The sequence below is a fragment of the Meriones unguiculatus genome (assembly GCF_030254825.1).
Source record: "Meriones unguiculatus strain TT.TT164.6M chromosome 13 unlocalized genomic scaffold, Bangor_MerUng_6.1 Chr13_unordered_Scaffold_40, whole genome shotgun sequence".
In the NCBI taxonomy this organism is placed as follows: Eukaryota; Metazoa; Chordata; class Mammalia; order Rodentia; family Muridae; genus Meriones; species Meriones unguiculatus.
In genome coordinates, this window is record NW_026843649.1 from 914,801 (window position 1) to 930,722 (window position 15,922).

A 15,922-nucleotide genomic window follows, 5' to 3' on the forward strand; every position below is an offset into this window, starting at 1 on the left:
TTTCAATCTTCTTGTATTTGTTGAGGCTTGCTTTGTGACCCACTATGTGGTCTATTTTGGAGAAGGTTCCATGAGGTGCTGAGAAGAAGGTAAATTCTTTTGTGTTTGGGTGTAAGGTTCTGTAAATGTCTGTTAGGTCCATTTGATTCATGACCTCTGTCAGAGACATTGTTTCTTTGTTTAATTTCTGTTTGGTTGACCTGTCCTTTGTTGAGAGAGGGGTGTTGAAGTCTCCCACTATTAATGTGTGTGGATCTATATGTGCTTTAAATTTTATCAATGTTTCTTTCACAAATGTGGGTGCCCTTGTATTTGGGGCATATATGTTCAGGATTGTGATGTCTTCCTGGTGGAATTTTCCCTTGATGAGTATGAAGTGTCCTTCCCCATCTCTTTTGATTAATTTTGGTTGAAAGTCTATTTTATCAGATATTAGAATGGCTACTCCTGCTTGCTTCTTGGGTCCGTTTGCTTGGAAAGTCGTCTTCCAACCCTTTACCCTCAGGTAATGTCTATCTTTGTGTCTTAGGTGTGTTTCTTGTATGCAACAGATTGCTGGGTTTTGTTTACGTATCCATTCTGTTAATCTGTGTCTTTTTATTGGAGAGTTGAGTCCATTGATGTTGAGAGAGATTAATGACCAGTGGCTGTTAGATCTCTTGATTTTGATGTTGGCTGTGGTCATCAGGTTGTGTGCTTGGTTGCTTTTTGTTTTACTGAAGTGAGGTTATTTATTTCCTGTGTTTTCTTGAATGTAGCTAGCTTTCTTGGGTTGTATTTTCCCTTCCAGTGTCTTCTGTAATGCTGGATTTGTTTGTAGGTATTGTTGAAATTTGTTTTTGTCACTGAATAACTTGTTTTCTCCATCTATGAGGACTGAGAGTTTTGCTGGGTATAGTAGCCTGGGCTGACATCTGTGTTCTCTTAGGGTCTGCATGATATCTGTCCAGGCCCTTCTGGCTTTCATAGTCTCTGTTGAAAAGTCAGGTGTGATTCTAATGGGTTTGCCATTATATGTTACTTGGCCTTTTTCCCTTGCAGCTTTTAGTATTTTTTCTTTGTTCTGTATACTTACTGTTTTGATTATTATGTGGCGGGAGGATTTTCTTTTCTGGTCAAATTTGCTGGGTGTTCTGTAGGCCTCATGTATTCTAATTGGCCTCTCCTTTAGCTTGGGGAAATTTTCTTCAATGATTTTGTTGAAAATATTTTCTGGGCCTTGGAGAAGGGAGTCTTCTTTTTCCTCTATACCTATTATTCTTAGGTTTTGTCTTTTCATATTGTCTTGCATTTCTTGGACGGTCTGTGTCAGGAATTTTTCAGATTTAACATTTTCTTTGACAGATACATCGATTTCTTCCATTGTATCTTCTACACCTGAGATTCTTTCTTCCATCTCTTGTAGTCTGTTGGTTATGCTTACCTCTGTAGTTCCTGTTTTCTTCCCTAGATTCTTCCTTTCCATTATTTCTTCCATTTGTGTTTTCTTTAATTTTTCCAATTCTATCTTCAGGTCTTGAGTTGTTTTGTTTACTTCCTTCACCTGTCTGATTGTACTTTCCTGTTTTTCTTTTAGTTCCTTCAACTCTGTTTCTTTCATTTCATTCAGTGTTTTAAGCATTTCCTTTCTAAAGGCCATAAACTGTTTGGCTGCAGCTTCCTCTATTTCTTTACGGATGGCAATATTCTGTTTGAGTTTATCTTCCTCTATGTCTTTACAAATCTTATTTGTTTCCTCTGTTATCATCTTCATGAGCATACTTGTTAGGTCATCTTCTTGGATTTCAGTTATGGTGGGGTGTCCAGGGCTACTTGCCCCTGGGTAACTGGGTTCTGGAGATGCCATATTGCTCTGTCTTTTGTTGCTTGAGCTTTTACGCTGGCCTCTACCCATTGTGTTATCTTAGGAGTTTGGGGTTAGGGGTTATTTTCTGGTGGTTCCTGGGGATCCTGTGGTGGAGAGAATCCCCTTTGCAGAAAGCTGGATTTTCCTGAAGGATGTCTTCTCAGCTTTTTGGGTATAGTCCCTGGATGGCTGGTGTTTTTTCAGGAGTTGCTCACCTCAGGGATATAGACCTGAGTGGTAACTGTGGTCTTTGTTAGTCGAGAGGGTTCTCCTCTCACCCAGGGAAGTCCTGAGGGCAGCTGCCCTGTTTCTGGGTATCTTGTTGCAAATTTAATGATCAGCTGCTGTGACCCAGTTGGACATCAGGTGCGCCTCAACTGTTTGTGCTTGTGTCTGGAGCACAGCTGAGTGCTGGTGCCTCAGCCCCACTAGACTACTAGACTTTTTCTAGGGAAGGATTGGGTGATTTAGATCAGTACAGTTTCCTTCCTTCCCCGTGGATTCTCTGGAGACAAGGACTCCTAGTGTCTTTTTTTGCCCTGGTGCACACTGCTCAGTGTCCGCCAGCTGGCTGGCCACAGAAATTTGCCTGTGCCTGGAGCACAGCTGTGTGATGGCAGCTCAGTCTCTGCCAGCTGTCTGGTGCGCAGAAACTGCCTGTGTCTGCCTTTGTGGCTTTTGGGAGTCTGAGTGGCTCCCTAAGCTGGGTAATTTTCCGGGGACCTTTTCAGGTTGGGGGTGAGCTGAGTGCTCTGAGATCAGACCCGCCGTTTCTATCTCTGGCGGCGAATCAGGCGCGCAGGCAGGCAGGCCTCTGTGCCGGAACCTGGGTCCCCGGCTCTGGCTCCGGGCTGGCTCCTGGGGTGCCCGTGGAACCCGCCCGAGTCTTTTCCAGGGGATGTCTGGGTGACCTAAGGCCGGTCCCAATCGTTTCCTGTACCCTGGGGTTATCTCTCGACTGAAAATTCCAGTCTCTGATAGTGTGGTGCCCAAGGTTCAGTCTGGGACCGTGACCAGAGACACTGGCTTGTGGCTCTGGGCTGGGGCTGGGGCTGGCGGCCGGCAGCCAAGCGTCTGGCGGAACCGGGATCTCTTCCGCGGTTTAGCCGGGTGAGTTAAAAGCTGATTGAATCCCCCACCGTGGGGTATCCTCTCACCTGGAAACACAATGACTGTGTTTTATGGCCGAGAGTTCTGATTGCTGTCCACTGTGCTGATCCTGCTGTGCTGCTGCTCAGAATGAGAGTCTTCCTGGCGCCGCCATCTTGCCCCTCCTCCAAAGTCGAGATCTCCTCCCAGTCCTTAACTTCTTCCCCCTTCTACATTCATGCCCCTCCCCAAGTCCACTGGTAGGGGAGGTCTTTTCCTTCCTTCTGATTCTAGTCTATTATTTCTCATCAGGAGTTCCTGCATTGTCTTCTTTGTGGCCTTGTAAGGCTGCTCACCCTTCAAGGGGAGGTGATCAAAGAGCAGGCCAATCAGTTCATGTCAGAGACAGTCCGTGTTCCCATTACTATCTTTGCTTTTTAAAGTAGGCGCCAAGAGCTGTGGACTTTTCTCTTTATACCACATTCATTGTGTTCCAAATTTGGAGGGCTGTTTTGTTGTTGTTGTTGTTTTGTTTTGTTTTCTCATTCAGTTAGATAGTTGTGATAGTTCTTCAGTTTCTATGAGTATGTCAATTTTTTTTTGTATCTGTTTTTGTTGAAGTCCAGCTTAAATCAGTGGTAGTCTTCTAAGATTCAGGGAGTTATTTCATTTTTATTGTTTTTGCTTTGACTTGGTTTTTGTCTGAGTATGTTGTCAATTTTGGATAAAGTTCATAAGGTGCTAGAAGGAATGCATATTCTTTCATTTTTGAGTGAAATGATCTATAACTTGATTAGGTCCTTTTGGTTTAAAGCACCTGTTAGCTCCAGTATTTCTCTGTTAGTTTTGTCTGAATGACCTGACCATTAGTGAGACTGGAGTACTGAGATCCCCACTATCAGGGCTGGAAGGTCAATATGGTATTTAAGCTGTGAAAAATCTTTCCTTTTTAAAATAGCATAAGCACACAAAATCAGATAATTATTATGAACTATTTGCAGAGAAAGGACATGCATTTTCAGTGGACTCATCAGCTGTAGCCTCCTCATCTGTTTTTCAGTTTCTAATTTATTTCTGCTTTAGAAACAGAAAGTGTGGTACATTTACACAATGGAATAATACTCAGCAATTAAAAACAAGGAAGTTATAAAATTTGTAGGCAAATGGAATGAACTAGAAAAGATGAGACTGACTAAGGTAACCCAGACACAGAAAGACCCACATGGTATATAGTCACTTATAAGTGGATATTAGCCATTTAATATAGAATAAACATACTAAAATCTATAGTCCTAAAGATGCTAAAGAAAAAGGAGGACCTTGGTATTGTTTCTTTTACAAACATTTGTCAACTTGTCTCGAGCAGTGATGTTAAATATTGAAATGTCATCTTGATGGAATTTTACTTTGATTAGTATGTAGTATATGTAGTATTTTTACTCATCTCTTTTGATTACATTTGCTATGAAGCCTATTTTTTAGATAGTAAAATGTCTACACAAGCTTGTTTCTTAAGATCATTTCCTTGGAATGTTTCTCCAAACCTTTCCCCTGAGGTAATGTCCTATTTTGAGGTGTTTTTCCTGGACCCAACAGAAGGATAGAAAGTCTTTTCACATCCACTCTGTTATTTTGTTTCTTTCTATTGGGAAATTGGGACCACTGATCCTGAAAGATATCTGTGACCAATGACTGTTGATTACTTTTATTTTGTGTATGCTGCTGCTGTTGCATCTAGTGGTGAAGGTGTGTGTGCGTGTCTGTGGTTTATCCTTACTTTTACTTTTCTTGTGAGATTTTTGTTTTCTGTGTTCTCATCAGTGTAGTTAACTCCTTAGATTGGAGTTTCCCTACTCTTTCATTTTATAGACCTAGGTTTAAGATTGATGTGGTCTAAACTAGACTTTATTATGAATATTTTATTTTTCCAACTTGTTTTGCTGACTAAATTGCTGGATATAGTAGTAAGTGCTGCCGTCTATGTGATGTCTTATAGACAGGCAGGTCCTTCTGGACTGAGAGTCTCTACTGAGATGTCAGGTGAATTTATAATATGTCTGTCTTTGTATTATATTTTATAATTTTCTCTTGCAGCTTTTAATATTCTTTCTTTGTTCTTATGTTTAGTGTTTTTATTATTATGGGATGAAGGATCTTCTTTAGTTCTATACACTTGGTTTTTTTATGTTTCATGTACCTTTATAGGCTTCTTCTTTAGCTCAGGAAAATTTTATTCTCTAATTATGTTTAAAACCTATTATAGCCCCTTAGGATGGGTTTTTTCTCCTTCTTCTATACCTTTTATTTTTAGGAATGGTCTTTTCAATGTGACCCAGATTTTCTGTTTGTTTGTTTCAGGAGTATTTGAATTTAACATTTTCTTTGACTGATGGACTCATTTTCTCTGACATATGTCCAATGACTAGATTCTCTTTTCCATGTTTTGCATTCTATTGATACTCACTGAGTCTGTATTTTTTTTTACTTCCTAAGTAATTTCCAGAATTCCCTCAACCATGTGTTTTCTTTATTGACTGTATTTCTGTTGTCAGGTCTTGATGACTTTTTTTTTCCTTCAAGGGACTGTGGGGTTTCATTTGTTTGTTTTATGTTTTTTAAGAGATATATTTATTTCCTCCAACTTTTGTTCATGTTTTTCTGGATTTCTTTATGGAACTGATTAATTTTATCTTTGAGAATCTCTAACATCTTTACCTAGTTTATTTTAAGGTATTTTACTTGTGCTTGAGCTAAATTGGAATATTCAGAGCCTGCTGTCATGGGACAGCTGGGTTCTTCTGTAGACATATTGACTTGGTTGTTACTGATTCTGTTTTTTTTTTTTTTTATCATCACCTAGGCACCAGGTTTATCATGATTAGATATCTAGGAACTGATTCCTGGGTGTTAGTCTTTGTTGGGTGGGTGTCTTGTTTCCAAGCTTCTGTTTTCTTTCTGGATTTTTGTAGAGTATAGTGAATGGGTGTTACTTGTTTTATTTGCTTGCTCAGCTGCTGTGTTCACAGGGAATGCCTCCTCCTGTTGGAGCTGGAATAGTCGAATGAGTTGAAGGAAAGAAAATTGGAGGAGAAGTCCTTGTGACCGGTAGAAAATGGTATCAGAGAGGAAATGGAGACAAAACATTTTTTGCTAGAAAGTTGGAAAAGTTCTAGGGGATTGTATCTCAGGAGCAATAGGAGTGCTATGGGTCTGTATTAACCTGCTTTTTGCCCTGGGAGGAACATCCCTTGGGTTAGCAGGGAGTGCATGCTAAAATTGGTGCCTGAGACAAAGCAACGAGTGGAGACAGGAAGGATCTAATGGTAAGATCTGTGGAATCCATTGGAGAAAGGAGCATAGGAGACAGATGGCTGCCAAGAACTTCATCACAAATCACTGTACAGAGAGGCTTCTTTGAGTAAGAATGAGAGTATTACTTTTCCTTGTACACATACACAAATATTTAGAAGATTGTTTGACAATAAGTACATTAAGATAATGGGAACCTCAAGTTATTTCTCATGTGATATGGTTTCCCACCTCCTAATATTTCTTGTGGGTCCATAGTACCAGATATGAAATATTCCTTGATAAATATCTTTCTACTGTATTTTATGTATATGGTAGGTGCATATATATATATATATATATATATATATCCAATATACACAGAGTAGGAACACTTCAGTCCTGAATACAATAGCATGCACAATTTTGTCATAGTTACTAGATTGTGAAATATACTCAAAGCAGAGGAAACACATATATGATAAAAATTAAAATTTGAAACTACCAAGGATTCATTATTGTAGCACAATAAAATCCTATTTTTAGAATAGATATTTAAAAAGAAGTATTATCTGTATATAAATTAGTTAATAAAACACATATCATAAGTCATATCTGGAATCCAATAGTTAAAGCATACATTTGATAATGGAAAAGCAACAACAAAGCACTCATAATAGCAGCAAAGTGAGTGTGAAATTATCTTCTTGAGAAAAATTTATTATTGTTCATGATCACTAAAGAAAAAGTATACCAAAATTGAGATTTGATTGTTCTGACAATAAACTTGGTAAATGTTTAGTTCAAAATGTAAAACAAAATTATTTGATGAAATGATAGTTTTTAGAAATACACAAAGGTTAAATGTAATAGAAATATTTCATTACAAACGTCAGTGTATGTGTTTTTAAATTCAAGATAAAAGTCACAAATGTTAGAAACAGAGTATTCTAAACTTATTTTTTGACTACCTAGAAATACTTCTCCTCCATTTCTGGTTGAAATGTAAACTTGTACAACCACCTTTGAAATCAGTCTGGTGCTTTCTCAGAGAATATCCATCTATACCACTCATAAGCATATATACACAATATGGTCAAGTATACAACAAGGACATTTGCTCATCCAAGTTTATAGCAACTTTATTTGTAAGAACCAGAATCTGGAAGAAACCCATATGTCCCTCAGATGAGGAATGGATACAATAATTGTGGTACATTGGAATACTACTCAACAATTAAAAACAAGGAAATCATGAAATTTGCAGGCAAATGGTGGGAACCAGAAAATATCATCCAAAGTGAGGTATCCCAGAAGTAGAAAGATACACATGGTATATACTCACTTATAAGTGGATATTGGACATATAATATAACATAAACATTATAAAATCTGCACATGTAAAGAAGCTATGCAAGAAGGAGTACCCTGGGTAAGATGATCAATCCTCATTGAAAGGCAAAAGGGATAGACCTTAGAAGATGGAGAAAACAGGGAATAGGAGCATACCACAGAGGGCCTCTGAAAGACTCTACACAGCAGTGCATTAAAGTACATGATGAGAATCATAGCGAAACTGGGCAGAGTGCAGGGAATCTTATGAAAGAAGGGGGAAGATGGAAGATCTAAAGGGGACAAGGTGAGCAGCAGAAACAAAATTTCTGGGCACAGGAGTCTTTTCTGAGACTGATACTCTAGCCAAGGACCATTCTTGGAGATAACCTAGAACTCCTGCACATATATAGCCCATGGCAGCTCAGTCTCCAAGTGGGTCCCAAGTAAGGAGAACAGGGGTCTTCTCTGACATGAACTCAGTGGCCTGCTTTTTTATCACCTCCCCATGAGGGGTGGTGTAGCCTTGCCAGACAACAGAGGAAGACAATGCAGCCAGTCCTGATAAGACCTGATGTGCTAGGGTCAGATAGAAAGGGAGGAGGACCTCATCTGTCATTGGGCTGAGGGAGTGAGTGGCAAGGGAGAAAAAGAAGAAGGGTGGTTGGGATTGGGGGGATGAAGGAGAGGGCTACAGATGGGATACAAAATTAATATATTGTAATTAATAAAATTAAAATTAAAAAAGAAAAATAAAATAAATTTTGTTTGAAAAAACAAAATAAGGCAGAGCTGGAATTCTATAGTGAAAGTGTACATTCTACAATAAAAAGCTGGAGTTTGAACATAGAATCAGATTTCAGCAAACCTTAGTACAATCAAATGTTCTATTACTTATTGCACTTACATGCCATTCCATGGTTATTTGGTTAGATCAGAGGGAATATCATCTATTCAGCACAGGTTAGAGGGGCCAAATTAATATGGAGGAAATGACAAGTTCATTGCATGCAATCAGACTTTTTACAGACTTATCAGAAACAGAATGTAAATGCTGCTCCCCTGAAGAATACAATTGTAGTTGCTGGGATGTTATGATATTTGCAAGTTATACAGAGTATAAAGGATTAATGTCTAAGATTAAATGTTCTTTAAAGCTTCTTTATGCTTTTCTGAGTTCTAGGGAATGCAGAGCTACACAGGTGTCCTTAATGCTCCAAAGTCTGAGGGAGGGTTTCAGGTCTCAGGGACTGAAATGGACACAGTGTCCAAGGAGCTCCTGAGTATAAATGGAAAATACTATGGCACATGCTCCTCAAGGCATCAATAATAGACAAATTCCATGACTCCCCAGAGTTCCCAATTTTTTTATTTTGTTTATAATATATATTTTATTTATAATATGTATTTGTATTCCAACCCAGATTTTCTTTTATTCCCACTGTTAGTTCTGCTCTTTCCTGATCACTTTTACTTTTAATATTAACTGGAACACTTTTTATCTGTTATGATTTTTATTTCTTTCAAAAGCTGAAATGCATCACTAGAAATTTTGTTTTAGTTCCATTGCATCAAATTATTCTTTAATATCATTTCCTAAATTCAGGATTTGGACACAACGGCAGACAGTAATGAGTGCCAAAGGTGAAAAGGATTAAGATGTGGGTGATGTAATGACAGGTTTTGAACACTGATTTCTTTAAAAAATACAAAAAAAATGCTTTTATTTCAAACCCATGTATAGGGATGTGGGGGTGCTTAGGACTGACCACAGAAGCTGACTATGATTTGCTCTATAATCCAGCAGAGGAGTGGTTTTGGCAGATAGTTTCTGTGGTTGTGTAACATTCGTAATTCTGGAAACATTTCAGAAGGTATACAAATGCTAAGGCCCCAAGAGGCACGGTTGTTGGTTGTTGGCTATCAGGGGTGTTTCCAGGTTATTAGGAGTTGTGCTCATAAAAAATGAAAGAACTAAAAGCAATTGTTTTCAGGGATCTCTTCCATCTCCTTTCTCTCCTTTCTTGTTTTTTCTCTCCTATCTAGTTTTCTCCTATCTAGTTTTAAAATTGAAAGTTTAGAATTTAGGCTTTCAATACCAGTCAGTGTTCAGTGTATATTGCAGTCACAAAAAGACTAAGAGCCACAATAATATGACCTGTCTGAGGTCTTAGTTATGTTAGCCCACAGACAGATTAAGAGTACAGAAATAAGGTAAATTCATCAATTTCATCAACCCGGTACTTTCGTTCTCTGGGTTTTAGATTTATCAAATTGTCCTAGAAAGAGGCAGGACATTCATAGACACTTCTAAGAGTCAATAATTTGTGAAAATTATCTGGAGCTTTTGACCAAACGGGTTCCTGAAAATGACCTAGGAAGTTTTTGGTTTTGTATAGGGATTTCTTAGGAAATGGAAAGTTAAATGCAGCTTCAGGGGTTTGTTCAGTCTGTACTTCCTGTACTATTTTTTTTGAGAAGCCCATTTTAATTTTAGAGACTGCTTTGACCTGGTTATCAGCATACACATTGTGGTAGTTAGATGGTAACAGTGTGAAGGAAGGGGTTTTAACATGGAGCCTGGGTTTTCAGCAAACCTTAAGGGAAATGGAAATTTCTAGGATCCAATTTTAAACTGTCTCTCTCTACCTTGTTATCCCCATCTTTCTCCAACCACTTTCATGATTGCTACATCAAAATGCAGAAGACCCTAGTGAGTTTTAACCCTATAGTGTTATTTAAATCTCAGACTGTAAATGTATTATTAATACTCACACACATCCTTTATCTGTGTACACTCATCCAAGTGTTTATTTATTCCAACAAAATCTTACAAAAATATCAGTACATGATTCCAAGGAGTGAATTGCCATGGAATACATTTGTTTCTGTGTCCTCCTTAGTTAGAGAGATCACAGCAGATTGCTGGAGTTAGGTTGAGGCCAAGCAGAGCCACACAGAGGTCAAGAGAAATGCCAGATTGAATGAGTCAGCTGAGAGAGGAGTTTGAGCCAGAACAGCTGAGCTGAACCAGCCAGTCCAGAAATCAGAAAGAACAAGAAAGGGTGAGCTCATTCAGCAGTGAGGCTCAGATACTGAAAACATTCTAGGCCTGGGTTAGATTGTATGGAGGCTATCAGCTTTCAAGACTAAGCCTAGATAGCAGAAGGGGGAATAAACTTCTCAGATGACAACACAAACAGGAGAATAAAAGCTACTTTTACAGATGAAATTGCTGGATGAGAAAAGCAATATTCAGTCTCACCCAGATGTGAACTATAATGACCAACCTGAAATTTATGACCACTGGTGCAATTGTGGCACAAATGTTATGGAAGTAAACAACCACTTTTAAAATTGGACTTCATGCCCACTCCATAAGATTGAATCCATGGCTGATATTGTCAATGAAGCCACAAAACAGAGAGCAGATAAATCATAAGCCCTAAAAGAAAACATACTACTATTAACCTACTACATTAATGTAAGAATAAAAAGATTCCTAATGACACACAGCTATATCTGTAAAAATAGTGGATCACTCAGTCCTTATGAGAGAAGCTTCATCCTGCAGTATAGAGTAATTAACAAGGAAACTTATGACCTGTCAAAGTGAATGTTAGATACTTTGGAATTCTCAGCTCTCACTTAGGATGTTTATGTCATACCTCTCCCCTCAAGACCCAGAGATCTGTATGGAATAGAAGGCAGAAAGTTTGGAAGAACCAGAGGTAGTAGATGGCTTCAAGGAAACAAAATTTTCAAGCTACAACACGGCATATGCACATAAAAACTCCAAGAGACTATGACAAAATTCAAAAGATCTGCACAAGATCAAACGAAGCAAAATCCTAGTGAGAAGGTTCTCAAAGTCCTACCCCTTGCCAAGGAGATATTGTCAACTGAAAGCTCCTGAGAGAGGATAAGTCCATTTTCTTTGATGGGGTGGCATGCGGTATATCAACTACTCTCCAGAGCAGGCCTCACACACAGGGGTAGTTATCTAACATGAACTGGACTCCTTAGTTTTGGTTTTGTTTTGCTTTGTTTCATTGTGAAACATTTGGAGAGAATGTAAAGGTAGTTGGGAGCAGAGGTGAGAAGAATATAGGAGGAGATGGAGGAAAAGAACTAATATGATCAAAATACATTGAATGATGCTCTCAATAAATATAAGACACTTTTAGAACCAGGTTTTTTGAAAGAGGTGTGTATTTATATTTTCAGTGTAACTTTTATTGCAGAATATTGCAATTAAAACATCTTACACACATTTTACAATTTGAGTTGTCACTATAGTTCATGTTTTCATCAAAAAATATTGATAAAATACAGTTATCTGGTTAATCTCAAAATAGCTCAAAAGAAATAGATGGAGTCAATCATATGTGGATGGAGATGGTCCCATGAGAACCAGACAAGATGAATTTCCTGTTCTGTCACTGACTTAGTCTTCTTTAAATGATATGGACCTCTGTATAGACAGAGAAACCTTAGTGGGTGTACTGAATCAGGGCCAGTTGATTAATCCCTATCTCCATCTTGGTTTTATTCATGATGAAAATTAAAGAGTTCAATGTTCTTAGACACCACCTTTCTGAAAAGCACAGCAGAACTCCTTGAGAGAAAGTCATGCTCCAGTTATGATTGCATTCCTTGACACAACCTTTAGAAAAATGTTTTTTTCTGGTTGAAGTTGAAGAAGTGCTTGTCTGCTTAATTTCAGAGGTATCTGCAACAGTGGAAGAAAAATATTGAGAGGCAATGAATGAGCCGAAACAACTCCAGAAGAAAAGTAAAACAAACATTCAGTATAAGAATGCCTCTGAGAAAAAGGTATCGGACAGGTCTGATGCTCTTTGGGTGGATGACACCTAAATGAACATCGGTACAAAGTCCCAATTTATTTCTAATATCAGAGATCAGACCTCTACTCTTGCCTGATGCATCTAAAACAAAAAGGGGGAACTGTAGAGAGCTGCGTAATGCCGCGCCTTAAAGATGGAGCTGGTTTCTGCCTTCCACCTTCCCGATGGTGAGTGCTCTCTGTCACAAAGAATTCCACATTTGGCTAAGGCTGAGGATCTGGCTTGCTTCCGTGTATGTGGACCTATCTGCATTGCCCACGTGGCACTCTGGGGTTGGCTACCCAGAGGCTATTTAAGGTGTGCGCTGGCTTTCCCCAGGGTCAGAAGATTGTTCAAGGTTCCTGAATAAACTGCATTGAGAAGAAAAAAAAAAAAAAAGAATGCTTTGCAGAAACTTAATACTTACATTTATCATCATATTTTTACTTCCTCTTCCCCAAACTGTGTCAATTGGATAGTGAGAGGATGCAACCAAACATGCATTGGGTAAATTGATTGATAATCTACTTAATTCAGGCCCTGAGACAAGTCATGTTGGTTTGTATTATTTTTGTTCTCTGCTCATTTAGAGTAAAACAGGTAAGCTTAATATTTTTCATCCTAATTTTTAGTTAATATGTCATACTATTGTTTTAAGTATTGAAAAGCTATTTTTGGTTTGTTGAAACTTACATTTTAATTCTGAGAGGATGCACTTCAAATCAATGAATTATCCTCAGGTCCTAGATCATGTGTCAGTACTACAGTTGAGCCACTAAAAGCATATATTCAGGGGAAACTCACTTTATTGTCTTTGCTAACATCTGTTTTTTTTTTGTTTTGTTTTGTTTCAAAATACAGAATGAATGTATGGTGGAGAAAGTCTCAGTTGCAGGAAATGTAAGGTAAACAAAGTTGTCATGGAGATAGAGAAATGTCAAGTTTAAGATTACTGGTGCTTGCCAGAGAATCTTCCCCTTGCCAATTGTGCCATAGGCTCTCAAAGCTAGACCCTTGATTTATCTAAATTCTGGCATATGATTTAAATGCTTTATTGACAAAGTAATAAAATTAGTGAAGTTGTATGTAGATAAAGCTATATAACTTCCTTAAGCCACAAATCAAAGAATAAATACTTCCATCCCTTCATTTGCCCAGAAGTAAAACTAACTGTGAAAGAGAGCCACACCAGATAAACAAGTCCTGTAAATTTTAGCCATCCATTCACATGAAACAAAGAGCAAGTTGCTCAGGAAAATATAAATACTTTATCTAAATGTCTTATCTTATACTAGTAAAACTTTAAATACTATACATGAGTCTTCCATGGAAACATACAAAAGATACCTTTTAATTTAAATTATTGCTTTTATGAAAAATGTTATAACTGTAAACCATGCTTTAAAACATTAACATAAGGGATCAATGTGCAAACTCTCTTCAAAGAACAACTTGGAGTTTGTGGAAGGAATAATATGAGGTGATATATAAATGAGAGGGGAGATCCTTCAATAGAGAGAAAATAAATTTAACTAAAATGGACTTTTTAATGACAAAATAATACCATAGGTGATGATAACAGCGTGTAGAATACAAAGGTAGAGCATAAATTAAATGAGGTTTGGAAATGGAACAGAAGATTAATTTGGGAAGTGACTAAGAATTTGAAGTATGAGAGAAGAATAAAGAGAAAAAATAAATTATTTCTGGAAATACCTGTCTTCTGGAGCAGAGCTCCTAGGAAATGATGCAAAATCATCTAGTTAGGATGGAGTCATCATAACCAGCAACTTTTTATAGGTTAATATTTTGTGTGTATGAGTGTTTACCTGCACATTTGCATGTATAACTAACACACATGTGCACTTTCAAATGATGCCAGAGTAGGGCATCAGAACCCTAGGAACTGGGGTGACAATTAGTTTTTAGCTACCACATGGGTGCTGGAAACTGACCTCAGGTTCTTTGCAAGAATAGCAAATGCTCTTTACCACTGAGCCATCTCATTAGCCCCAGAAATTGTATTTTGACATATTGATTCTCAACTTGGCATAACATGGGAAATCAGAGATGAGCTTTTAAAGCCACACTCTGGGTGAAATGTTGTATGACCAGGCATCATGAGTTTCTGTTTTAATTTTTTAGACTGCGTGTCACATGGCCCATGCTGGCTTCATATTAACTAAGTGGTCTAGGATTCTTTGAATTTCTGATCCTCTAGCCTCTAGTTCAGAGATTAGAGGTAAACAATACCACTTCTAGTTCTTGTAGTTCTGCCAACTGAGGAACATCTATAGAATCCATATATGAGTTTTAAATATCCTCATTGATTCTTATGATCAGTCAGTGGTTGAGAGGACTGTGAGAATAGGACTTCTGTGAGATCTAGAAAAAGAGTTAACCACTCAACAAACACTGAAAATGTGACCATTGCAACTCCTGGTGACACATAACATACCCGATTTCAAATGGACATGATTAGAAGTTCAATAAAATGCATATAATTTGGTTACATTTGTCTGCACTGAGTCTTCATAATGCTACAGCTGCATTATATACAGGTATAGAATAAAAGGCCTCTTAACTAATTCTTGAAGAGAAATAGCTCATTTGGCCAGAAAAAAATTTTAAACCCCAAACAAAAATATTCATTTTTATACATAAAACCTCAGTTCGAAAAATGTCTCCTGTAAAACTTCATTTATACAGATAATTTTCTCTCTCACCTGTGTTTCCTTACAAGGCTGGAAGGAAAAGTTCTGAAGGACTTTAGTGAGAGCAAGTTTCATATTCATGAGTGCAAACCTTATGCCAATGCAGTTTCTGGGTCCATATCCAAAGGGCAGGTATAGATAAGAATCAATGCTGCCCTTGTTCTCCTTGCTAAACCTGGAGACACAGCAGTAGGTGACAAGTTAATGAAGAATAAAATCATAAGGACTACCTATGTGAAATTGCCTTTCAACATCTATCCAGCAGCATACAGATAGTTTGGGTTAGATTTGTTGAAGTTCTTCTTATAGGTATTTGGCCTAGAGGATTGTACACTAAAGGTCTTTTCCATTCCCCTTGCCTTGTCAGGGTCCCCATATGATTGAGATGAGACAAATGCTATTTGAAATAAATGAATCATTATGTTTCACTAGTGTAATCATGGTGATATGGCTAGATGTAAGAACCATTTTCTGATTATAGTGGCAATCCATTTTCAAGGGGAAATTAATGTCTGCTATTGTAAATCTGGCTAGTGGGGTCACACGTACTATAGGAGAGCTTACTACTATTGCTTTGCTAAGCATATATGGTATCAGACTGCCTTCTAAATATTTATGTTTAGACAAAAAAAATAGGGTTTATCTCAGCCTTGGTCAGTTTGCAGTGGGAGTCAGTTAACCTAGAATTTCATGACTGGTCAAAGTGCTGAGAATAAGTGATGGTGGGGTGCTCAACCTCCTCCAAGCCTCAGGAAACATCACAGAAATGGGGCAGCAAGAACTTGAGAGCCATGATATGAAATGGA

At 37.9% G+C, this 15,922-nt stretch overlaps 1 protein-coding gene across 1 annotated transcript in view; it reads right to left on the reverse strand.

Moving 5' to 3' along the window:
• Positions 1-7,339: 7,339 nt before the first annotated feature.
• Positions 7,340-15,922, reverse strand: part of LOC132651174 (cytochrome P450 3A1-like) — a 30,848-nt gene continuing 22,265 nt past the window's right edge. Inside the window, exons 12-13 of the mRNA XM_060376440.1 lie at positions 15,129-15,291; positions 7,340-12,287 (exon numbers count right to left, since the gene is read on the reverse strand). Of these exons, the coding sequence (XP_060232423.1) occupies positions 12,186-12,287; positions 15,129-15,291 (265 nt within the window). The 3' untranslated portion in view covers positions 7,340-12,185. The remainder of the gene's footprint in view (positions 12,288-15,128; positions 15,292-15,922) is intronic.